Below are 24,033 nucleotides of genomic sequence, written 5' to 3' on the forward strand. Positions count from 1 at the left end.
ATTTTCTCAGTAAATGAATAATGCCAGGTGCCAGATTAGGTCCTCAAGCAGCTACAAGGATAACAGCTAAAGTTATTTTGTAGTAAATAGTTGCCTCTTTGAAGCTACCAGCAATATTAAATAGTTTCTAGCTAAAAATGCTGTAGTCATAGAAGTTGGTTTCAATTCATAACCAGGATATAATACAAGCCTTAAAATATTAAGCTTAAATGTAAAGATTAACTAGCCTTAGAAGACACTTGGTGGGTCTCAGACCCACTTCTATGAAAAAGTCTGATGCTGTACTGACCAAGGCCAGGTATCCTCGAACATTGAAGATATTTTAATCAACGTTTTCAGACATTGCGTGACCAACCTTTTGGAGCAGGTGGGACTTGAATCCAGGCTACCACTGCACTGTAAGAACCCCTCCTGTGGCATTGAAAATTAGTGACATGTTAGTAAATGTTTTGGGTTTTCCCGAAAAATTGACATTAATTTCCGTTTTGGACTCTTAATTTCCTTATTGATATTCTTGTTGAATTTGATTGCATTATTTACCACAATGGGATTCAAATCTGGGTTCCAAATATTACCTGGGTCTCTGGATTAATAATCTAGTGGTAATTCCATCAGGTCATGACCTCCCCTTCTTCACTGTTATTATACTTGTGTAGAGGAGATAGGAATTGAACTTGGGCTTCCTGACTCTGAGGCAGGAACACAACCACTGCATCACAAGATTCCCCTCTGAGGCATTGGATCCTCAGTATTTGACTGGAGACAGACGTACATTTAAATTTATTGACTATGTGATAGAAATGTTGAATGGGAAGGGAATATACATTTAATAGATTTAAACATACTTTTCAGACTATATTGTAATATATACATTAAAGATTCAAGAACCAGAGACCCAAATTCTGAAATTTTTAAATAATTAAATAATGAAATGGAGGGATCTTTGGGATATGTTTGGATGTGTCAATTATAATTATGATTGTCTGAATGGTTTCTCATCATCATAATTGTGAGTAAAATGGCCAGATTAAACTGTAGCCTCCAGCAGTGAAATGATCACAAAATCAGCTCAATTTTATCTAGTTATAAGTCTCTTGTTTTTAGATATGTGAAAAGTTACCTACTTCCAGATAAAATTAAAACTGGTAAAAGGAAAACATCAGTGAAAAAGAAAAATTTGAATCCAGTCTACAATGAAATACTAAGGGTAAGTGTTCCTTGCTTATTGAGCGGTGGTGTTAGTAACTTGACAAAACATTTTTTTTTAAAAATAAGTCAACAAGTAATGCACCTAAATTAAATTTTGAAATACAAATTTATCTTTAGCCATCTTATTGATGGATAGCCCTCTAATGGTAACTTCTTAAATAGCCTGAAAGGTTAATCAAATATTTAAATTCCATTAATTAATTCTATTACATAAAATTGTATGCAAGTATTCCATCTGACAGTAGTGATAGAACATCTAAATGGAAACTGCACCATTATGATACCTTTAACTTGGTGGGGATATAGTACGGATTTGTCAGAATAACCTCTGGTCTTGACTTGAAGTTAAATGAAAAGGCAGCTTTCATACACTGGCTTTGTATTTCCTTGAATTCAGAAAGTTGTGGTGATTATATTGAGGTACTTCAAATAATAAAGTGATGGGTTTGTGTACACATCTAGAAAAACTGGAAGTGCAAACAAGCAATTAAGAAGATAAATGGCACATTAGCCTTTATTAGAAAGGGATTTCAGCATGAGTTTTAAAGGATAAGTCAAACTGTAACTATACAGGGCTTTGGTGCGACCACTTCTGGGGGAACTGTGTAAGTTTTGTTTCCTCACCCAAAGAAGAATTACTTGCCTCCAAGGGTTGCAACAAAGTTTTTTTTGTTAGATGAGATTCATTCCCGAATTGAAAAGGAGGAGAGATTGAATATAGGATAATACTAATCACGAGGGATGGAAGAATGAGAGGTAATATTATTGAATCAAAATCCTGATTGATTTGACTAAATAGATGCTGCGAGGCTGATTTGATGTATGACTGAAGGTGATAGACTTGTGGGTATCAGCAGCATCAAGGGATATTGGGATAGGGTAGTCAATGTGAACATTTGGCCGTACTCACTGGTGGAGCAGGCTTGCAGGCCAAAGTGGCCTACCTTCTCCTTACTTCTGATGTTCTTAAATTATTCCCTCCGGTAAGTGAATCCAGCTTCAAACTAAATTTGGGTAAACAAGTGTGTAATTAGAAAGCAATTTGGTTTTGACAAAGCTTAATTTTAACATGGCGTACGCTCACTCTGAAGGTTGTGTAAAATCATTAGGGTAAATAGAACAAAGGCAGGTACAGAGATAATGGGAACTGCAGATGCTGGAGATTCCAAGATAATAAAATGTGAGGCTGGACGAACACAGCAGGCCAAGCAGCATCTCAGGAGCACAAAAGCTGACGTTTCGGGCCTAGACCCTTCATCAGAGAGGGGGATGGGGGGAGGGAACTGGAATAAATAGGGAGAGAGGGGGAGGCGGACCGAAGATGGAGAGTAAAGAAGATAGGTGGAGAGAGTGTAGGTGGGGAGGTAGGGAGGGGATAGGTCAGTCCAGGGAAGACGGACAGGTCAAGGAGGTGGGATGAGGTTAGTAGGTAGCGGGGGGTGCGGCTTGGGGTGGGAAGAAGGGATGGGTGAGAGGAAGAACCGGTTAGGGAGGCAGAGACAGGCTGGACTGGTTTTGGGATGCAGTGGGTGGGGGGGGAAGAGCTGGGCTGGTTGTGTGGTGCAGTGGGGGGAGGGGACGAACTGGGCTGGTTGAGGGATGCAGTAGGGGAAGGGGAGATTTTGAAACTGGTGAAGTCCACATTGATACCATATGGCTGCAGGGTTCCCAGGCGGAATATGAGTTGCTGTTCCTGCAACCTTCGGGTGGCATCATTGTGGCAGTGCAGGAGGCCCATGATGGACATGTCATCAAGAGAATGGCTCAGTTCGCAAAAAACAACTGCACCTCCCAGTCGCAAACCATTTCCACTCCCCCTCCCATTCTCTTGATGACATGTCCATCATGGGCCTCCTGCACTGCCACAATGATGCCACCCGAAGGTTGCAGGAACAGCAACTCATATTCCGCCTGGGAACCCTGTAGCCATATGGTATCAATGTGGACTTCACCAGTTTCAAAATCTCCCCTTCCCCTACTGCATCCCTCAACCAGCCCAGTTCGTCCCCTCCCCCCACTGCACCACACAACCAACCCAGCTCTTCCCCCCCCACCCACTGCATCCCAAAACCAGTCCAACCTGTCTCTGCCTCCCTAAGCGGTTCTTCCTCTCACCCATCCCTTCCTCCCACCCCAAGCCGCACCCCCCGCTACCTACTAACCTCATCCCACCTCCTTGACCTGTCCGTCTTCCCTGGACTGACCTATCCCCTCCCTACCTCCCCACCTACACTCTCTCCACCTATCTTCTTTACTCTCCATCTTCGGTCCGCCTCCCCCTCTCTCCCTATTTATTCCAGTTCCCTCCCCCCATCCCCCTCTCTGATGGGTCTAGGCCCGAAACGTCAGCTTTTGTGCTCCTGAGATGCTGCTTGGCCTGCTGTGTTCGTCCAGCCTCACATTTTATTATCAAAGGCAGGTACATTTGAGTTGAGGTACAAATTAGCCATGAAAAAAGATTCAGGAACTAAGTGGTCTATGTTTAGTCCCTGTGATGAATTGTTCTGTTATTATAGCCCTAGCTGTGCAGAAGTGATCAAGGGAAAAAGTGACAGAACACAGAAATAAAAATGAACATAGACTATGTAGCCCATCAAGCTTATTCATTATGATCATGAGGGGATTAGCAGGAATGCTGTTGGCACAAATGCCAAGGTCTAGGATCCCAGTATTGTTTTCACATAATTGGCTCAGTTCCTGCTGCTGTGTGGCAGTGCAAAGAAAAATTGAGTAGCAGATGATGGGTATCAGAGGTTAGAGGTTGATTCAATAAAGTCTAGGCATACATATTTCTATTGTGGTTGGTTGGCTTGCCGAGCTATTTCGTTGTTTTTCCACATATGTTTCATTACCTTGCTGGTCTTAGTGTTGTTAACAACAAGGGTACACAAACTTTAATTGGCTACTAAAAGACAAGACCAATACACCCACTCCTCTCTATCCACATGGATAAGGAGAACCATCAATTTGACTGGGACAGCACCAAGATCCTGGGACAAGCAAAGCAGAGACAAGCACAGGAATTCCTAGAATCCTGGTACTCCACGAAGAAAGCCATCAACAAATACGTAGAACTTGACCTCATATACACTCCACTGTTAAGGAAAACTAGAAGTGAGGTAATCCAGCCCAATGGACTCCAAAGTTTAAACAATAGGCGGGAAAACACAGCTGTCCATCAGATGGTGCACTGATGATGTTACCCAGCAGGGTAATGAAACATCTGCGGAAAAACAACGAACCAGCTCAGTGAGCCAAGCTTCCACAACCCGAGCTACAAATCTTCTCTAAAACCTAAGATAATGTTTCTAGTTGGAGGTTTTATTCCAACTTGTGCGTCATAAAGCTTAACTGACTGATTATTGTTCCCCATAAATATACAACTAGTTCTCTTCCAATCAGTGCTACATTAGCACAGAATCATCACATTTCCTATTTGTTTGATTTCAAGGATCCATAGAAACCAAGAAAATAAATTATGATCATGCCTAATCATCCAACTTGACCTGTTTTTGCCTTTCCCCCCATATCCTTTGGCCCTGACTATTGGATAAAAATCCTTCTTGAAATCATGTAACATTTTGGCCTCGACTGCTTTTTCAGGTCTCTGGGTGAAGACTTTTCTCCCAATCTCAGCCCTAAATGAACTTCCCCGTATTCTTAGTCTGTGACGCCTGGTTCTGGTCTCCCCCACCATTTGAGAATATCCTTCCTGCATCTACCCTGTTTAAGCCTATTAGAATTTTATAGGTTTCTGTGATATACCACTCCATCCATTCTTCTGAACTTCAGTAAATATAATTCTAACCTATTCAACCTTTCCTCAGTTGTCAGTTCCTTTATTCCAGGAAGCAGTCTAGCAAGTCTTTGTGGTAAACTCCCTCTTTTGCAAGAACATCCTTCCTCAGATAATGAGACCAAAGCTGAACACAGTGCTGCAGGTGTGGTTTCACCAAGGCCCCATGTAATTACAGCAAGACATCCCTATGCCTGTATTTGAATCCTGTCTCAATGAAAGCTAACATACCATTTGTCACCTTTTGTCACCAGCACCAGCAAGCTTACCTTCAAGAACCCAGGTCTCATTGCGCATTTCTTTCTCTGAACGTATAGCCATTCAGATGATTGCCTCACATTTTTCCACATTATACTTCGTGTGCCATGCAGTTTTCCACTCATGTCCAAATCACTGACCTTGCTAGATGATGATACCTGCATTGGGATGAAAGCAGAGCATCTTGTTGTGCTTTCCTTTCCCTTCTAATTTAGCTTCTCATTATTCTTGTTTCACTGTTTGAAGCTTTCATCTTTTGATGGCAGTAGCATAGGTTTTCTTGTATTACAGCATACTACAGCTGTAGGACTGTTTGATTTTCTTCTGTTACAGTGACTGAATTTTGACTTGACCCTGCCCCATATGTCATTAAAACAGTATAAAATTGTGATTCAGAATAGAAAAATTGGCTACTTGAGTCTGTTGCTTGTTATTTGTAAAAACTGTGTATGTTCAAATAGTGACTGTCTATTTGTTATTTATTTACTGTGACTTTTGTTTTTCTGACTTCCTAAACATCATCCTCAAATGTTATAGTTTGATTTATTTTGACCTCAGAATTGCAAATTTTAGATGTGAGTGTGATGTAATTTGCAGCAATTTGTAATGTGTACCTTTTTAATGTAGAATGATTAAGTGTCTGACTAATGTCTGTGAATGCTCTTTCATGGAAAATTATGTTATTATGGCCATTTTTTATTCACCTCTGATTTAAGCATATTCTACACCTCTCATCTTGCAGTATAAAATTGAAAAACCCTCCCTGATGGCTCAAACATTGAACCTGTCCGTCTGGCACAATGATACATTTGGCCGCAACAGTTTTCTAGGTGAAGTGGAAATAGAGTTAAAGAATTGGGATTGGAGCAACAAGAAGATGGATTGGCATGACCTGAAACCAAGGGTAATTAACAGTGTAAATTAAAGAGGAAAAGACTGCGACTCTGATCTTATCTGCTGGGAAGGGAGCATGAATTTTGGGCTGCTCCGTAATGACATGGGTTATAGTATTGCTGATGTAATTTTCTCTTTTCTCCTTTAGTTATCATAGCAAGTGTACCCACAGCAAACCTTTATAAACACAATAATTGTTGGAAATTTGAACTGTTAACTCCATGCTAAATTTCTCAGCTTGAAAGTCAGACTCTGAAGAGAATAGAAAGGAAGGCTGAACATTTCAGGTATATATTCATCATCAGTAATGAAAACTGAAATAAGCAAACATTTCAATAGGACTCAGGAGAGAAAAAAAGTCAGAGCGAAGATGCAACATAGTCTAGAAAATGGAAAAACTAGAAGTAATCCAGAAGATCAACTCAATGAGACATCACACCTGAAGTGAAAGAACAGTAGAATACTATATTACGTTGTAAGTAGAATGATCAGGCCAGAGCACTAAAATACTGTGCATGAAGGATCGCTTTGGAAGTATTAAGAGCAGATTTGAAGGCCTAAAATATAGTTGTCACACTGTGGGCAGATTGATAGTGTTTTATAATAAAGTGTGAAGCTGGATGAACACAGCAGGCCAAGCAGCATCTCAGGAGCACAAAAGCTGACGTTTCGGGCCTAGACCCTTCATCAGAGAGGGGGATGGGGTGAGTGTTCTGGAATAAACAGGGAGAGAGGGGGAAGCGGACCGAAGATGGAGAGTAAAGAAGATTGGTGGAGAGAGTTTAGGTGGGGAGGTAGGGAGGGGATAGGTCAGTCCAAGGAAGACGGACAGGTCAAGGCGGTGGGATGAGGTTAGTAGGTAGGAAATGGAGGTGCGGCTTGGGGTGGGAGGAAGGGATGGGTGAGAGGAATAACAACAGGTTAGGGAGTCAGAGACAGGCTGGGCTGGTTTTGGGATGCAGTGGGGGGAGGGGACGAACTGGGCTGGTCTTCCCTGGACTAACCTATCCCCTCCCTACCTCCCCACCTATACTCTCCTCTCCACCTATCTTCTTTTTCTCTCCACCTTCGGTCCGCCTCCCCCTCTCTTCCTATTTATTCCAGAACCCTCACCCCATCCCCATCTCTGATGAAGGGTCTAGGCCCGAAACATCAGCTTTTGTGCTCCTGAGATGCTGCTTGGCCTGCTGTGTTCATCCAGCTTCACAATTTATTATCTTGGATTCTCCAGCATCTGCAGTTCCCATTATCTTTGATAGTGTTTTACAATTGCTTATCTGACATGCATTTGGTTTTCACCAATGGAGAAGAAGCCACATTCGAGTTGAGAGTGCTATTCGTTATATTAAGTGAAATATAAGAAAATTGCCATTTTAATTGGAAGAGACTTAAACAATAATGTGGGACAAGGCAATAGTCAGCTATTACGTTGTGCAGTCAGGATGAGAAAAGGCCATAATTTCAATATGCGTTTGATCCATTTTTACTAGATGCTGATATTCTTGCTTCCATCTTTCATTTCCTGCATCCGTTACCTACTGCTTTGAAGGGGAGAAGAACAGACAGTTGATGAACCTCTGTCTAAAAGATTCTGCTCCTGTTTCCAGTTCCTGAAATGCTGACCAAAAATCCTATGGAGGCCCCACCCCACTTATTATCTAATATTTACATTTCATTCAGCCGAACTTTCATGTCTTTCCAGAATTATGTAGTAATATGCTCTTGAAGAGTTGCAAGGATTTGGTCCTTCCTATCATGTTCAGAATAACTTTGACAAACTGGTCACTTTCCTTGAGAAAATTAAATTTCAGTTTATTCAATATCAATCTCTGCTTTTAAAAAATTCAAGTGATAACTTCAGCTGAAACTATCTCTCCATCTGTAGGATATTGATGCTATTTACATTAGAGATCTGATTAGCCTCTAAGTCTGTACCTCCCCAGTGAATGCAAAACCAATGCACAAAGCTTTTTTCTGTAGTTGGTGTATTTAGGCTGTTAGTTATCCACATGCCGCCTCCATACCTTCTCTAGGACAAAGTTGTTGCTTATGATGGATTCAAAGGGATACACCCCACCTGACTGATGCTTTGTACATACAATTACCTTGACTTTCTACTGAATAGTCTGGCCAATACAACCTAGGACAAATGAAAAAAAAATACCGCAGAAAAATACACTAGAAATCTGAAATAACAAGAAAATGCTGGAGAAACTCTGCAGGTCTTATGACTGCAGTCCAATATGAGTTTTGTTGACAACCCTGAACTCTATTTGCTTCAGTTGTAGAAAATGTTTTGAGGTCTTCCCTAAAGATTTCAACTTTGTGGTCAATCTCAAGCTTTTCTTTGCCCATGACCATGAAGATAGACACATTAAATATATCCCTTCCCTATGCATTTGCTGCAATTACATGAAAGGGCAAATAGGATTAGGGGAAACAAAGGTCTAAAAGCGGACAAGATATGACATGATTGGTAATAAGAACATTATTGTGGATGCTCAAAGATGACTTAGAAAAGATGAGCACAATTAGAGCCTTGATATTTTTGAGACAAGGAAAGGAAAGACATCATCAAAATGGGTAGATATGGTCAACAGCAGTGTAGTTGGAGAAGGCCAGAAATTGAAAAGTCAATGGTACCATATGAAAGTGAAGGCTGGCTGAAAATTAATATTACTGTTCAGCAAATTCTTAAGATCCAAGTATGAGAAGGAGCCTATACGTTGTTCAAGGATGACTGAAAGAAACTTAGGAGAGGGCTTGATTGCATTAGGGCAGAGCATGACACCTTTTTGGTAAACTGTATTTGCATTTATTATTAGTTTTAATGAATTACATACCTGTACATTTAAAAATAACTTTTGATATATCATGGCAAAATATTACCAACAAAATGTAGATTAAATGATGTTTCTTGGTCATGACCGTTGCAGACAATTTCAGTTGACAGAACGGGTGATAGAGGCAGCTTAAAAGTGGCTTTCCGATACATTCCTCATGGATACAAAGGTATTTTCTCCTTTATTTTCTTTGTAATAAGTTTTAGTTTTTCACATTTTATCAACATAGTAATTGATGATTCTGCACACAGGAAGAAAAACAGGAGAAGTTCAAATTTGGGTGAAAGAAGCCACTAATTTACCCCAGATTAGGCCAAGTCGTTTGGATCCATTTGTTAAATGGTAAAAAGATTACTTTATTAATATGCTTATTGAACTTGATGTGTATTTCCATAGATCTCAGCTGATGTTACTATTGAACACAGGTTACATCTCAGACTGAAATCCAGCTTAACCATAATATTTTTTATTATTCATTGCTGTGGTCTTTTGCCGAAACGCAAACATACAATGCAAAGGCTTGATTTTAACAGTAAACAAGTTAATTATACAAAAAAAAATAAAACTGAATAAACCAAATTAGTTACATTTCAGACAACTTGAAATATTTTGGAATAAGTGATAAAATACAACCTCATCTACTTCTCCCACATCATCACTTCTCGGTACTCAAATACCAAAGAGTTCCTTTCTCTATCATATCTGTGGGTTTGGCTGAACAGTTTCTTCAAATTCCCATTAGAGTGTCTGATAACCTTTTTCTTGATGATTCTCTCACTGTGTTCTCCTTTATGCCTCCCTTTTGCCTGCCTCCTCCTTGCCTTCCTTTTCCCTCCCTCCCTCCCTTTCAAACTCCAAAATAAATGATACTGAAACAATTCTAAATTGTAAGCCTTCAGTCACATCTTCCCCCAGAGAAGAATGGAAATGTATTTTTTACGAGGCAGTTTATTACCCCAACTAAAAATGATCTTAACTACATTTGTATAACATTAACAGCAGTAACATATTGAAATTAAACATACAACAAATGTACAGCAACTGTTATTTAACATAAATGCATGGGGAGTACAGCATGCCATGTCCTTCACATCTGTTCTCGATAAAGAGACTGCTATAGTCCTTGCTTTTCCAGGTACATGAATAATTTTCAAATTATTGGTTGGATAGTTAATCTCCACCAAAACAATCTAAGTTATTGTCTTAAAATGTTTCCAAGAAAATCAATTTATCATGAATTGTATAATTGATAGTTTCTTCTACATTGTTAGTGATTTAAGTTTCAAAATGAAATAGAACTAATACAAAAATTGCTGTCTCCTTCTCAATTGTTGAACATTTTTGTTGACAGGCAATGAATTTCTTAGAAAAATAACTGACAGGTTATTCAATTCCCATCTGTTTTTGCAGTGAAATAGTCCCATGCTGATGTCACTGTCACCAGCATCAGCAGATGGTTTGAGTTGCTTCTCCTAATTTGGCCAACTAAAATTGTTGCAGTTGCCAGAACAGATTTCTAGTATTCAAAGGCATTTTGACATTCATGCATCCATTCTAATTTTCTGCCTAAATTTGTTGAAGGAGCAAGGACATTGTGAAGTTAAGAACAAACTTGTGATAAAATCTACTCAGTCCGACATCTCTCAAAACTTCACATTTTGTTCTAAGCGTAGGAATGTCCAAAATAGCCTTTGTGTTCACTTCCTACTTACCTTGCCTGACAGCCCAATAAGTCACTTTTCCATAGGCAAATTCACTTTCAGCCACGTATCTAATCAATTTGGCTTTTTATAGCTGATCGAACTGTTCAGTTGTGTGATGTAAATATTCTTCAACTTTCAACTAAAAAAGGTGTTGATGTAAGCCATGCAATTACATAGTCCTTCAATTAATTTTTTGGTTGATCACTGGAATGATGCTGCTGCATTTTACATCTCAAATGGCGTGACTGCATTGATAAAATCTCTCCTGGAGTTGCAACACAAAACTATATTTCTGTAATTTAGTCAGCAACAGAACATAAAATTCTTGTTAGCAACTTGATTATGGTGACAAATCACAGACTTTCAATTTTTTCAATGCAGTCGTCAATCTCAGGAAGAGGATGTAAGTCAGTTTTTGTTACCACTTTGATTTATTGACAATACAAAATAGAAAACTATCTGGTTTCAAATCATTGAGATTAGTGAGCTTCAATGACCACGAGTCATTTCAATAATGTCATTGTCCATCATGAGGTTAATCTCACTTGAGCTGATCTCTCTGGATTGAGTTTATATGGATGTTTTATAGAACATCAAACAGTACAGCACAGGAATGGGCCCTTTGGCTTATGATGTTCCGAGTGTGGCGCAAAATTAAACTAATCCCTTCTGTCTGTCCTTGGTCCATATCCTTCCATTACTTACTTATTCATGAGCTTTTGTAAAAGTCCCTTAAACATCCCTATAATAACTGCCTCCACCAGACTTCTAGCACTCACATCACCTTTGAACTCTTCCCTCTTCCCCCTCCTCCACCAAAAAAAAATTGCATGCCCCCTAGTATTAGACATTTGAACTCTGGGAAGATGATTCTGACTGTCAACCCTATCTATGCCTCTTGCAATTTTATAGATTTTATCATGTATCCTCTTAGTGTCCACCGCTTCAGAGGAAGACAAAAATTGAGTTTTTCTAGCCTCTCTTTTATAGGTTATAGCCTCTAATCCAGGCACTATTTGGGAAGCTTCTTCTGTACCCTCTCCAAAGTCTCCATGTCCATCCTGTAATGTGGTGACGAGAATTGAATGCAATACTCTTAAGTGTGACTTAACCAAAGTCTTACAAAGCTGCAGTGTGACATCCTGACTCTTGTAATCAATTCCCCAACCAATAAAGGCAAGCTTGCCACGTGCCTCCTTTCCTCACCCTAACTACTTGCATGGCCATTTTCGGGGATTTACGGACTTGAACCCCAAGATCGCTCTGTACATCATAGGTAATGCATCCCCTTCATTAACACCATAAACAGACAAAACTGTTTCTGGCCTGTCCAAACAAATAATTTATGATTCTGAAATAGGCTTTTTAAGTCACTTTGTTAGTTTTTTTTGGAAGATAAGACGTGATGCTACCTACCCATTGTTTTAAGTGTCTCCATGTTATTCTGTCTGCTTGTAAGTCATTTTTGATTTTTAATTTCTGATTCACTCCCCAACTGCTCTGATATTTCTATTTCACTCCCTACTTCTTTCACTACTGTAAATAAGCTCATTCTCCTAATACTCATCCCAGTCATTATGCCTCTTTCACATTTTAACGTAACACATTTGCTGATTTGTTTATCCAGTCTGAAGTACTCAATACATGGTTTACATCATTGGATTTCTTTTTGGCCAAGGTCAAATGAGTCTTGTTTTTACTGGTTTCCCAGAAACAGATAACAATACTTGTATCTTTTCCAGCAATGAAATTTTGAACATCGTCCTTTTTATCTCCCCTAGTTTTCTTTGTTTGTTGAGCACCCTTCAAATGCATTGTAGCCAGCTGCGCATGCCTTGGTCCAATTTTTTCTGAAATTAGAATCATGAGCTGGAAGCATTGTCCCTGAGTTTTGGTTTATCATATTTTTTCATTCACTGTTTTAAGTAATTCCCTCACCAGAATCTGTATGTTAGTTCAAAGGAACTAAATCCTGTAGGGACATTGAGTGCCCTCAATTGCAAACAGTAACAAATGAATCTCTTATCCTAGTTATTACAACATTTTTGATGATCAGCTGTCATCATGGTCTTCAAAGTTTGATGCCATTTTTCTAGTCTACCTCAAGACTGTGGGCCCTAAGCAGAAAATATACTTTGTTTTTTTTCCCAAGCTAGTTGTCATTTCTTTGAAGGTGGAGATAGCAACAACTGCAGATGCTGGAGTCACAGTCAGTACAGTTTAGAGCTGGAGGAACACAGCAGGTCAGGCAGCATCGGAAGAACAGGAAAGTTGACATTTCAGATTTTACACTCCTCATCAGGACACCTCATTTCTTTGAAAATTTGCAACGGGAATCACATTAGAAGTTCAAATGTTATTCTCTTGGGTAGATAATGTGTTGTAAATTTATTAATCTAACTTCCCCCTTCTACTTGTGCAGCAATTTTTCCTAAAGTGACTATTTCAGGAAACCGTTTGGAAATATCCATTGTCATTAAAAGATACTGATTACCATTCCTTGTTTTAGGTTGGGATTCCACACAATCTATTAAAACTCCAGCAAAAGGCCAGTCAATAGTATTGGAACTAAAGTGCCGTTTATTTGACGGTTGAGTGTTCCAAGCTGCCTGACATATACGGCATGTCTGGCAAAATTTGACCAGAGCTTTATGTAATTCTGGCCAATAAAAATGTTTAATATTTTAGTTTGTTTTCCTAGTATTTAATTGACCGGTCATTGGAATTTTGTGTACAACTCAAAATTTTCGCTATAGTGCTCAAATGGAACTACCACCTGAAGAACCGCTGCTCGTTACTTAGTGACTCTGACTTTGAAGTGGTCTCCATTTCCTCTTGAGGAAATTTGTCTTATTTGTCTTTCAAATAAGAACGTTCCGGTTTTGATTTATTTTTTTCAATTTCTGAATAGGCTGTTTGGTCTAACTCTCAAAATTCTAAATCTGTTTGTTGCATTTCCATTACAGAAGATGGCCTAAACACATCAGCTTCATTTTCATTACGTTATCCTTTTTACCTCATCCTTGTTTAGTAAATTTTTCAAACATTTTATCCAATGACTAAATTTCTAAGTTTCTGTTAGGGAGCAATCCAAGCTGTCTCTCTTATAATATTTCAGTTTCCTTTAACTCCAGCTGTTGTTCCTCCACCCTTTTGTGAGGCTAATGTTCTTAAACCTTCAAGGGTTCCAAAACCGGTATTAGTTTCACTACACTTGCTACAAAGTTTTCCTCTATCAAGTCTGTTTTTAATCTAATTCTGTATATTGAGACTGGTTTCTAACCTCTATACTTGTGTCCAATTAATATTTTCTCCTTCATTAACCTCTCTGGTATCATCAGCCAGCATCAGTTACTGATTTTGTCCAGTTTCTCAATATCTTTGCTGATTTACCTCAATTTGAAGATCTTTGAGAAAATATCCAGAACCTCAAGCCATTTGATTTTCCTTGTCAGCATTAGAAAAAGAATTTTGATGACTGTCCTGAGCCATTTCTGTCTTCTCAGTACATTCAAAGGAAACACAATCTTTTTGTCCATTCTAACACTTCTTTTCCTCATGGTCCATTTCTGAAGATTAATTGGATATTCCTACTTCTACCAGTTAATGTGTCTCCCATTTAGCTTCCAGCAGTTGGCTTCTGTATGTCCATCCTTTTCATAAAGCATTTTCATTTTTATATCACTTTTTAAATTCTAGTTTTTGACCTCCCTTTCTTTTAGTGTCTTTTTGTCTGTTCTCTTAAAGCCGTAAGCTCTTCCTTCTGCAGATTTCCTATTCCTGCAGTTGCCCTCTGGATTTTCATATGATCATCTCTCCATTGTAATTGTCTGCCTAAGATATCATAGCTGCCAGAATTGCTGATTCTCTGATCTGGATTACTCAAGACTCATCCAAGTTGTTTTTTCAAGTGTGCAGGAATGCTATTTCTGAACTTTTCCATGATCACAATTTCAATGCATTCCACAATTTTTCTCCTGCTTTTGTTTTGTAAACAACTGATCTTGCAGCATTTATTTCTCCCATGTAAGTTTTCCAAATGTCTGTTTAGGTTCCTTTCTTGTTACCTAAGATTTAAACTGAGAAGCTTCAGACACAAGCTCACAAACATTGACTTATCTTTTTGGCCATTTCATACTCTGCAGACCATTCTTCTGCCAAACCAATGTGCATTGTCAGAGCTGATCTGTCAAAATGCTCTAACATTAAGTATCAAATGTCTTGTGGCTGCTTCATTTGCCCAAGCTACCTTTGACAAATAAGATGAAATATGCTTTGATTCCATGAACATTAAATTTAGGCGGTCAATATAAACTGTTTGTTACATCAAATCCCTCGTTAGGATCAGTATTATCCTTCTGAACCATTACCTCCTTGTTCCTCCTTTACTGTAGATTTTTTTCTTTGGAAAGCTCATGCTATCTAAGTTTCCTATCTCTCTGGAATTCAAATAAAAGCCAAATATTACAGATGCTGAAAATTTGAAACAAATTCAGATAATGCTGGATTTGGCAGGCCTGGCAGCATCTGAGAGAGAGAAACAAAGTAAATGCTTTGAGCTTAACTCTGTTCCTCTCCACAAAGACGCTGCCAGATCTAGTGAGTTTCTTCAGTAATTTCTGTTTCTGTTTTCAAGTTTAAGGCTTTTAAAATTTCATTAGCTTTTCCAATGTTCCCTCTTTATCTTTTCCTCTCTTTTCATGTCAAGCTTTCTTACCTATGAGTCCCTTTTACATTATTCTTTTTTTTTTCTCTCCCATAACTCCAGACTTTTTATTTCCAACCCTTTTTAAGGAATTAATGGTCCAAATTGCAGTTTTGTTGGTGTTGGGCAGACCTTACCCTCACATCCCCTCAGCTGATGAATCACAACTCCTCCATGCCAAACAGCACTTGGAGAAAGCATGAAGGAGACAATGGGCACAAAACGTACTCTGGGAACTTTAACAGCTATCATCAAGAGTGGCTTCGCAGCTTCATTATTTATTGAGCTGGTCCAGTCCTAAGAATATAGCAGCTAACTGGGTTCACTGTGGGTGGTGAAGGAACCAACAAGAGTGGAAAACATACTTGACGGTATCCTTACCGATCTGCCTGTTGCAGATGCATCAGTTGATGACAGAATGTCCACTGCACAGTTCTTGTGCAGACCAAGTACTGACTCCACGTTGAGGATAATCCCCAGGGATGTGGTACTACCACTGTATTAAATAGGATAGATTTTGAAGTATATAACAAATAAAAAGGCGCTGTGGGCCAACAGAAGTAGAAGAATTGTAGCCAAACACTATCTACAGTCTCATAGCCCCACTCTACCATAACATCAGGATAGGATCAACCTTTGTTCAATGGAGAGTGCAAAAGGGTATCCCAAGAGCAGCACCAGACACACCTAAAAGTGAGACGTCAACTTGGTGTAGCTAGAACGCAGAGCTACCTATATGCCAAACAATTTATAAAGCAAGTGATGGACAAAGTTAAATGATTCTGCAACCAACAGATCAGATCAAAGCTCTGCAGTCTTGGTACGTTTAGTCACTGGAGGAAGATGCTCCTGAAATATCCCTATACTTAATGATTGACCTAGTATATCAGTCTGAAAGTTAAGGCTTAAGTAATAGTAACAACTTTTTATCCAGAAGTGTCAAGTTGATGATCCATCTTGGCCTCACCTGGATGCAACCAGCATTATAGGTGCTAGTCTTTAGCCAATTCAATTCACTCTGTGATATCAAGAAACAGCTGAAAGCACTGGCTATTGCAAAACCTATGGGCCGTGACGATATTCTGACAATAGCACTGAAAATTTGTGCTTCAAAGCTGTACCAATCCCGCTTCAACCCTGGCACCTACCAGCAGTGTGCAGTATTGCCCGGGTTTGACCCATAGACGCCAGTTTCTAAAGGCCAGACAAGGACAAGCAATGAATGTTGACCCAGCCAATGATGCCCACAACCTGCAGATAATTGATTTTCTTTTTTATTCAATCTGGCCAACATTTCCTTATTAGTCCACTTGATCATCTGTAAAATAAGGGAAGGAATCATCAACAGTGTTATCAAGTAGCATGTGCATAGTAATAACCTGATGCACACAACTCCTGACCTTATTTCAGCCTAGGTTAAAAAATGGACAAAAATGAACTCCAGAGGTGAGGTGAGATTGTTTGCAATTTCCATCAGGTTATACTTTGCTGAGTGTTGTATCAAAAAGCCTGTGCAAAACTGGACTCAGTGGGATTTGGGAGGAAACTTTCCACTGGTTAGGTCATACCTGGCCAAATAGAAGATGGTTATGTTTGCTAGAAGCCAGTCATTTCAGTTCTAAGAGCATTTCTTCAGAAATTGATCGGGGAGTGTCCTAGGCCCAACCATCTTCAGGTGCTTTGTCAATGATCTTCCCTCCAATGTAAGGTCAGAGGTGGGGGTGTTTGCTGATGGTTGCATAATATTAAAGACCATTTACAACTCAGGTATTAAAGCAACAAGTGTTCAAATACAGCAACACATGCTGAGTGACGGCAAGAGCTGCAGCTGTTTGAGTCAGAGTCGATACAGTCTGGAGCTGGAGGAGCACTAAGTAGGAAAGTCGGCATTGCGGGTCGGGACCTTTCACTTCTGAAGAAGACATACTGAGTTTCTCCAGCACTTTTATTTTAAATCAGATTACCAGCACCAACAATGTTTTGATTTTGTTTTTCACTGACTGTCCTGACTTGGAAGTATATTGTCTTTCCGTTATGGTGTCACTGTTCCTTTACTGTTGCTGAATCAAAATCCTGGAACCTCCACCCTATCAGCACTCTGGTTCTACCTATGTAAGATGGACTGTGGCAGTTCATTACCAATTTCTCAAGGTCAAGTAAGGATATGCAATAAGTACCAACCCACAAGTGACATTCACATTCTCTGAAAGAATATAAATAAAAAGAGCCTCAGCCCATTACCACACCAGCCTTTGGCTCAATTCTCACACCACTTTAGCCTTTTAAGATTGGAGTTTGGAATTGGCAGCATGTAAATCATCAGTATCCCAAAGTAATTTGAATGCAGCGACACAGAAAATCTGTGCATCTACACAGGATGCATCTTCTGCTTTTAGCTTGTTTTATGAACACCCACACACACTTTGCATTTACTTGGAAGCTGTCATTTTCTGAATGACTTGCAATTGTTTTAAGTGCACAAGGTTTTCAGTGCCCAGTTACAGGTTTCCTGTGTCTGCGACTTGTATTGTTTTTAATGGAGAGGAGGAGGCAGACAGGTTGTCAAGGTGGGGAAAGTCCAATTTTCAAGGGGTTGATGTCTCGTTGTACAACACCATGGTACATCAACATCATAGCTGTAACATGTACCAACAGTTTTCATGGCAAGCACACTGCATTTGCTTCAAGCAAATGCCAGTTTGAAAGTCAAAGACGAGTGGTTCTTGGTAGGGTCAGTTGGGGTTACACCACAGTCAGTCAAAAAACCCTTATCTGATTATACTACAGCAGGTTGGCCACAGTCAGCTAGGTGCTTAGTACTTTGAGTCCAGGGATCTGTGCCCTTGTAGCCTGTTCATTGAGCCACGATCAGTTCTGCAATCAAGACCAACTAGGCCAAAAATTACAAGTAGGATCAGACTGAGGTCTGGTCCAGTTTTCCTGCAATGCAATAAAGTGAAGGATTGAGACTGATGGACATGGATGGAACAACGGCTATTGGTGATGCAGGTGCAGAAACCGGAGAAGTTGAGGTCTCCCAAAGCATGAGTAGGAAATACAGAGGACAAGAAGGGTTAGCAGTTTGGCAAGATGATACTGATGAAAGTAGTAGTTGAGTGAACAGGATATGTCCAACAGGGAGATAGTAGTCCATCAACCTAGATGAGATGTGTGTGCAGTGGCAGTCATAATGATGGAGTGTCTGTGTGAGTTTTAGGTAGCATCGAGGAGATTGGGCTGCCACCTCCAAATCCCTTTGCTGGAAATGGGGTGTGATCTTTCCTTTGTGTTGTATTTGAGAATAATTGTGGAGCACTGTAACGAGAGAGGCAGTTTCTGGCTTGCAGCACCTGAAGGAGTGTGCAGCTGGGCTTTAAATGTGATGTCTGTGTAGTGAATGTAACAAGGTCCTAGTAATGGCTAGAACTTCCTTGGCAAATGCAATGCAATTTCATCAGAGATGTAAAGAGCCGCCTTGTCTAATTAATCAGTTGTAAAGCAGAAGATTACATGAGAATAGGTACTCTAAGCCATGGGGATCCGGGTGCGATGAGTGACACTTCTTAAAATGCTTGTACTGAAATAGGGAAAGTTCTGCCCGGTTTGCGTTGTCTGCTCAGAACAGTGATCAGTTTCTGACTTCCCCATGACATGATCCATGCTATGATTGTGACAGAGTCTTCAGTCTTATAACCTACACATTTGAATTTTCTATCTGCTACATCTACCTAAAATTCTTTCTAAACCTGCCATTCTAGCCACATGTTACATGATTTGTCGGATGTTGTTTTCCTATCCCAGTCTTTTTCGCACATACTTCGTGATATTATAGTTTGAATGCAAAGGCAGGTTGATTAAACATTCTCAGGTCTGTACAAGATCCTGTAGTGATTGAAAACTGAATTAATAAATTTGCAAGATAACAAAGTGTGAAGCTGGATGAACACAGCAGGCCAAGCAGCATCTCAGGAGCACAAAAGCTGACATTTTGGGCCCAGACCCTTCATCAGACCCTCTCTGATGAAGGGTCTAGGCCCGAAAAGTCAGCTTTTGTGCTCTTGAGATGCTGCTTGGCCTGCTGTGTTCATCCACCTTCACACTTTGTTATCTTGGATTCTCCAGCATCTGCAGTTCCCATCATCTCTGATCACATTAATAAATTTGCATATCAGTTATGCAATGCAGGCATAATTTGCCAACAAGAGGACTGTCAACTGAAACAAAGTATAGCATCCTGTTATGTTGTAGAACTTATTTTCAGCAACATTTGTGAATAATCGAAAATATGAATAACCCTGTTTCCACTACAGGAATGTTCTAAATGTGCCTAGTTCTCCAATTTTTGGCTTAACATAAAAGTTAAAATAGTATATGTTTGACGATTTTCATCATTTAGCAGCAAAATCTTGCTTCTGAGTCATATGAGTAGGTACTTAACTGTTTAACGTAGTCATCCAATTGTAGAAGAAAGATCAAGTTTTTATTAGTGTTCTGGTGCATGCATGTGTCAAAAATCAAGACTTTTCTTCACGGTGAAGGTAGGTTTTGAGATCAGAGAAACTTTTGAGAGTACTATAATTATGTTTCTCTTTTTCCCTGCAAGCTTTATTCTTCCAGACACGAGCAGAAAAAGTCGTCAGAAGACTCGGGTTGTGAAGAACAGTAGAAATCCTGTATTCAATCACACCATGGTTTATGATGGTTTCAACACTGAAGATCTTAAGGATGCATGTGTTGAGCTTTCCGTCTGGGACCGTGACAAACTGATTAATCATTTTCTTGGAGGACTGAGAATTGGTCTTGGCACAGGTAACGGCCTCTGAAACATGGTGCTGAAATTAGTACAGATTTAAAATTCACTGTAGCCCACTGTAGCTGTTTGGTAACTACTGCTGATGTGAATTTCATACTTTTGACCAAGAGAACTTTTGAAATAGTTCTACAAGTCAGAAATTGCAGTTTGTAATTTCTTTTTAAACATTGACTGCTGTCTTAATGCAATCAAAATTAGATTGCAATCCTGTCAGGTGACTACACAATCTCCAATTTGAAATTGATTGTTCATTGGTATTGTACAATTAGCATAATATATCTAAGCCAGTTCAAACAGAACTTCACTGTGAGTCTTTTGTATAGAATAAAACTCTTTCATTTGTCCCCATGACAGCAGTGGTTTTGACCCTTAAAGGACCTGTTTCTCAATTTTTAATCCCAACCTGTGCAAATACATTTGCTTAGTTTACCTGATGGTGACCCTTTTTAACCTAGAGAATTCATTGGGTGGCACGGTGGCACAGTGGTTAGAACTGCTGCCTCACAGTGCCAGGGACCCGGGTTCAATTCCACCCTCGGGCGACTGTCTGTGTGGAGTTTGCACATTCTCCCCGTGTCTGCGTGGGTTTCCTCTGGGTGCTCTGGTTTCCTCCCACAGTCCAAAGGTGTACAGGTTAGGTGGATTGGTCATGCTAAATTGCCTGCAGTGTTCAGGGATTTGTAAATTAGGGGGGGTATATGGGGGTGAGTTGGGGTGGACTTGTTGGGCCAAAGGGCATGTTTCCACACTGTAGAGATTCTATGATCTATGTATGTGACTTCAAGACAAGCAAAACTGTTGTGGAGGATTCAGTTGATTGTCCATATTTAATCTCTGGTACATATGAACGTACAAATGTATGATAAAGAAGTAGAAGTCTCTTGAGCCTGCTGTGTCTTTCAATAAATTTGTTTCCCATCTACATTTAGTAACATTTGAATCGCCTGCATAACCATAAACTATCCATCTCTTAAAAGTATTCAAAGAAGCTGTCTTCACTGCCTCCTGAGGCAATGCATTCTAAAGTCACACAGCCACAAAAAGAACAAAATACTCCTCCTCTCTATACTGAAAGGTTGAGTATAATTTTAAGTGTCCTTTAGTTCAGGACTGATCAGCAAGAGGAACCTTCTTTTTCATGTCCACCTTGACAAGACTATTTAGGATTGTTCACACTTTAATAAAATCACTGTTTACTCTTCTAAACCTCCCTGGAAAAAAGCCCACCTGTCCAAATTATTCTCGTAAAATAGCCCTTCTTTTCCGGTATCAATCTAGTGAACTTCTGAACCACCTCCAATGTTTTAAAGCCTTCCTCAAAATCAGGAGCTCTAAATTGCACGCAGTATTCAAGTGAGTGACTTACCTGCATGTGTGAAGCATAACATTCTTTTATGATCATTTTCTCTCATAATAAGTGATAGCATGCCATTTGTGACTCCTCAGATCCTGAAGAAATCTGTGCTCAAATGCAGAAAATCCAGTTATCCAGGTTTGGACACTCGGGTTGGAACGTAACGTTGCCTGGTGCTTGTATGACATTAATGACCCTCTTCAACAGAGAATCTAACCATTAACCCTGATGTGCAATTGATCACCATTACTGATTACCCCAATGTCAACATCCAGACAATTACAATTGACCAGAAACTGAACTGGACCAGCTATTTAAGTACTATGGTTACAAGAGTTGTTCAGCATCAGAAATACGGAATCCGGCAGAGAGTAACTCGCCTCTTGATTCCCCATAGGCTGTTCACCATGTACAAGGCACAAGTCAGAAATGTGATGGAATGTTCCCAACTTGCCTGGATGACCAACAGTGCCCAAGAAGCTTGACACCATCCAAAGCAGCCCACTTGACTGGTACCACATCCACAAACATTCTTTCTATCCACTGCCGACATTCAGTAGCAGCAGTGTGTAAATTTTACAAGATAGCAGCAGGAATTCACCAAGGCTGCTTAGACTGCACCTTGCAAGTCAACAACCACTTCCATCTGCAAGGACAGTGGCAGCAAATACATGGGAACACCACCACCTGCAAATTCCCATTCAAGCTACTCATCATCCTGACTTGGAAATATGTTAGTTTCTTCACTGTCACTGGATCAAAATCCCAAAACTCCCTCCCGGACAGCCTTGTGAGTGTACTCCGACCAAAGGGAAAGCAGTAGTTCGAAATGGCAGCTCATCATCTTAAGTGCGACTTAAAATAGGCAACATATTTTGTCCCGGATGATGCTGCCCATACCCCATGAACTATTTTTTTAAAATTAGTAGCCTTAGTTGCATGCTGGACTGGCACCAGAACACCTAAATTCATCTGTACCTCCTGATTCTGTAGTCATTCTCTGTTTGAGTAATACTGTTTTGTTTCTTTTTTCTACTAAACTAATCAACTTCATATTTCTTTCATACTTGTACTAAGGCTAATGATGTCTAAAGCCACATGACCCTTGTGGAACTGAAACTGAGCATTGGTGAAGAGGGTTTTGCTGAGTCATTGTTGTTTGAAAAGATGTGTGCAAGTACTTTACACATGTTATTTGCATTGGATGATGTTTGTGGAATTTGTTCCTTCTATTTAATTGACCATCACTATTCACAACTGGATGTGGCAGAGTGGCAGAACTTTGATCTGATCCTTTGGTTCTGGGATCATTGAATTTTGTATTTTAATTCTGTTTTTGGTTCCCTTTTCATGGAATGTGGGCAGGGCAAGGCCAGTATTTGAGATAACAAGGTATAGAGCTAGATGAACACAGCAGGCCAAGCAGCATCAGAGGAGCAGGAAAGCTGACGTTTCTGGTCTAGACCCTTACTCAATTTTCTGAAGAAGGGTCTAGACCCGAAACGTCAGCTTTCCTACTGTGTTTTTCCAGTTCTACACCTTGTTATCTCAGATTCTCCAGCATTGGCAGTTCCCACTATCTCTGAATTCTTTTCTGAATTGATTAATTTTAATTGTACAGAATGCCATGATGGGATTTGAATCCATCCTCCCAGGGTATTTGCCTTGGGAATTACTGATCCAGTGACATCTGTTAGCAGGTGATTGTGGCTAATTGATCAATTACTTGACTGGGTAGACATTCCATGTTGTTCAGTCTATTCAAAAGTTACCTCACCTTTCTCTTCTGCTCTTTGCTCAACATTTCAGTATGGCCCACTATTATAATTGCAATTTGCTCCCTCAAGTGGCATTTGCATCTGTTTATTTTGTGCAAAGTGCTTGATGTGCAGAACAATGGAAGTGTTCTACATCATCACCTCATGTACTTGTGACAGCAGTCATTTGTGTACATTTTTAGCGGTGTAATTAATACGATGCCTTTGTGAACAAAGTCTGAAACATTCTCTTTGACTATTCTTCTTACGTTACAGGTAAAAGTTATGGATTGACAGTAGACTGGATGGATTCTACAGAAGACGAAGTATCTGTATGGGATAGAATGATGACCCATCCAAATACTTGGGTTGAGGACTTGCTCCCTTTGAGAATGTTGATGCTCAGCAAAATGTCAGGAACCTAAACTGAACATTTAACAAAACCGGAAAAAGTTGTTTTATAAATTGGTATGCCAAAAAAAATGCCTGCACACTAGTTCTGATTGTCTGGAACAAAAGTTTTTTTTAAAAGTTTTGCTGTTGTGACCAATTCTTTGTTCTAGGCTGAGAAGCAAATAACATGGATTTACCTGAACAAAAATAAGTTTATTTAAAGTTTATTAAAGGACAAGCCAAAGCTATATGCTGCAATGTTTAAAAAGTATATATAATGTTAGAAATAATAATTCAGTTTGTAATGG

At 39.6% G+C, this 24,033-nt stretch overlaps 1 protein-coding gene across 6 annotated transcripts in view; it reads left to right on the forward strand.

Annotated features, from left to right (window-relative positions):
• The window catches only part of LOC125453192 (synaptotagmin-like protein 2), a 142,191-nt gene extending 118,180 nt beyond the window's left edge, over positions 1 to 24,011 (forward strand). For 2 of the 6 annotated variants that reach the window (XM_048532424.2, XM_048532425.2), the window contains 6 exons: positions 1,105 to 1,207; positions 6,006 to 6,167; positions 9,094 to 9,169; positions 9,252 to 9,342; positions 20,012 to 20,217; positions 23,609 to 24,011. In XM_048532424.2, coding sequence (XP_048388381.1) covers positions 1,105 to 1,207; positions 6,006 to 6,167; positions 9,094 to 9,169; positions 9,252 to 9,342; positions 20,012 to 20,217; positions 23,609 to 23,757 — 787 coding nt within the window. In that variant the 3' untranslated portion in view covers positions 23,758 to 24,011. The remainder of the gene's footprint in view (positions 1 to 1,104; positions 1,208 to 6,005; positions 6,168 to 9,093; positions 9,170 to 9,251; positions 9,343 to 20,011; positions 20,218 to 23,608) is intronic. The other 4 variants (XM_048532426.2, XM_048532427.2, XM_048532429.2 and 1 more) reach the window with 2 other exon arrangements.
• Positions 24,012 to 24,033: the final 22 nt, after the last annotated feature.

Source organism: Stegostoma tigrinum, chromosome 6 (genome assembly GCF_030684315.1).
Source record: "Stegostoma tigrinum isolate sSteTig4 chromosome 6, sSteTig4.hap1, whole genome shotgun sequence".
Classification (NCBI taxonomy): Eukaryota; Metazoa; Chordata; class Chondrichthyes; order Orectolobiformes; family Stegostomatidae; genus Stegostoma; species Stegostoma tigrinum.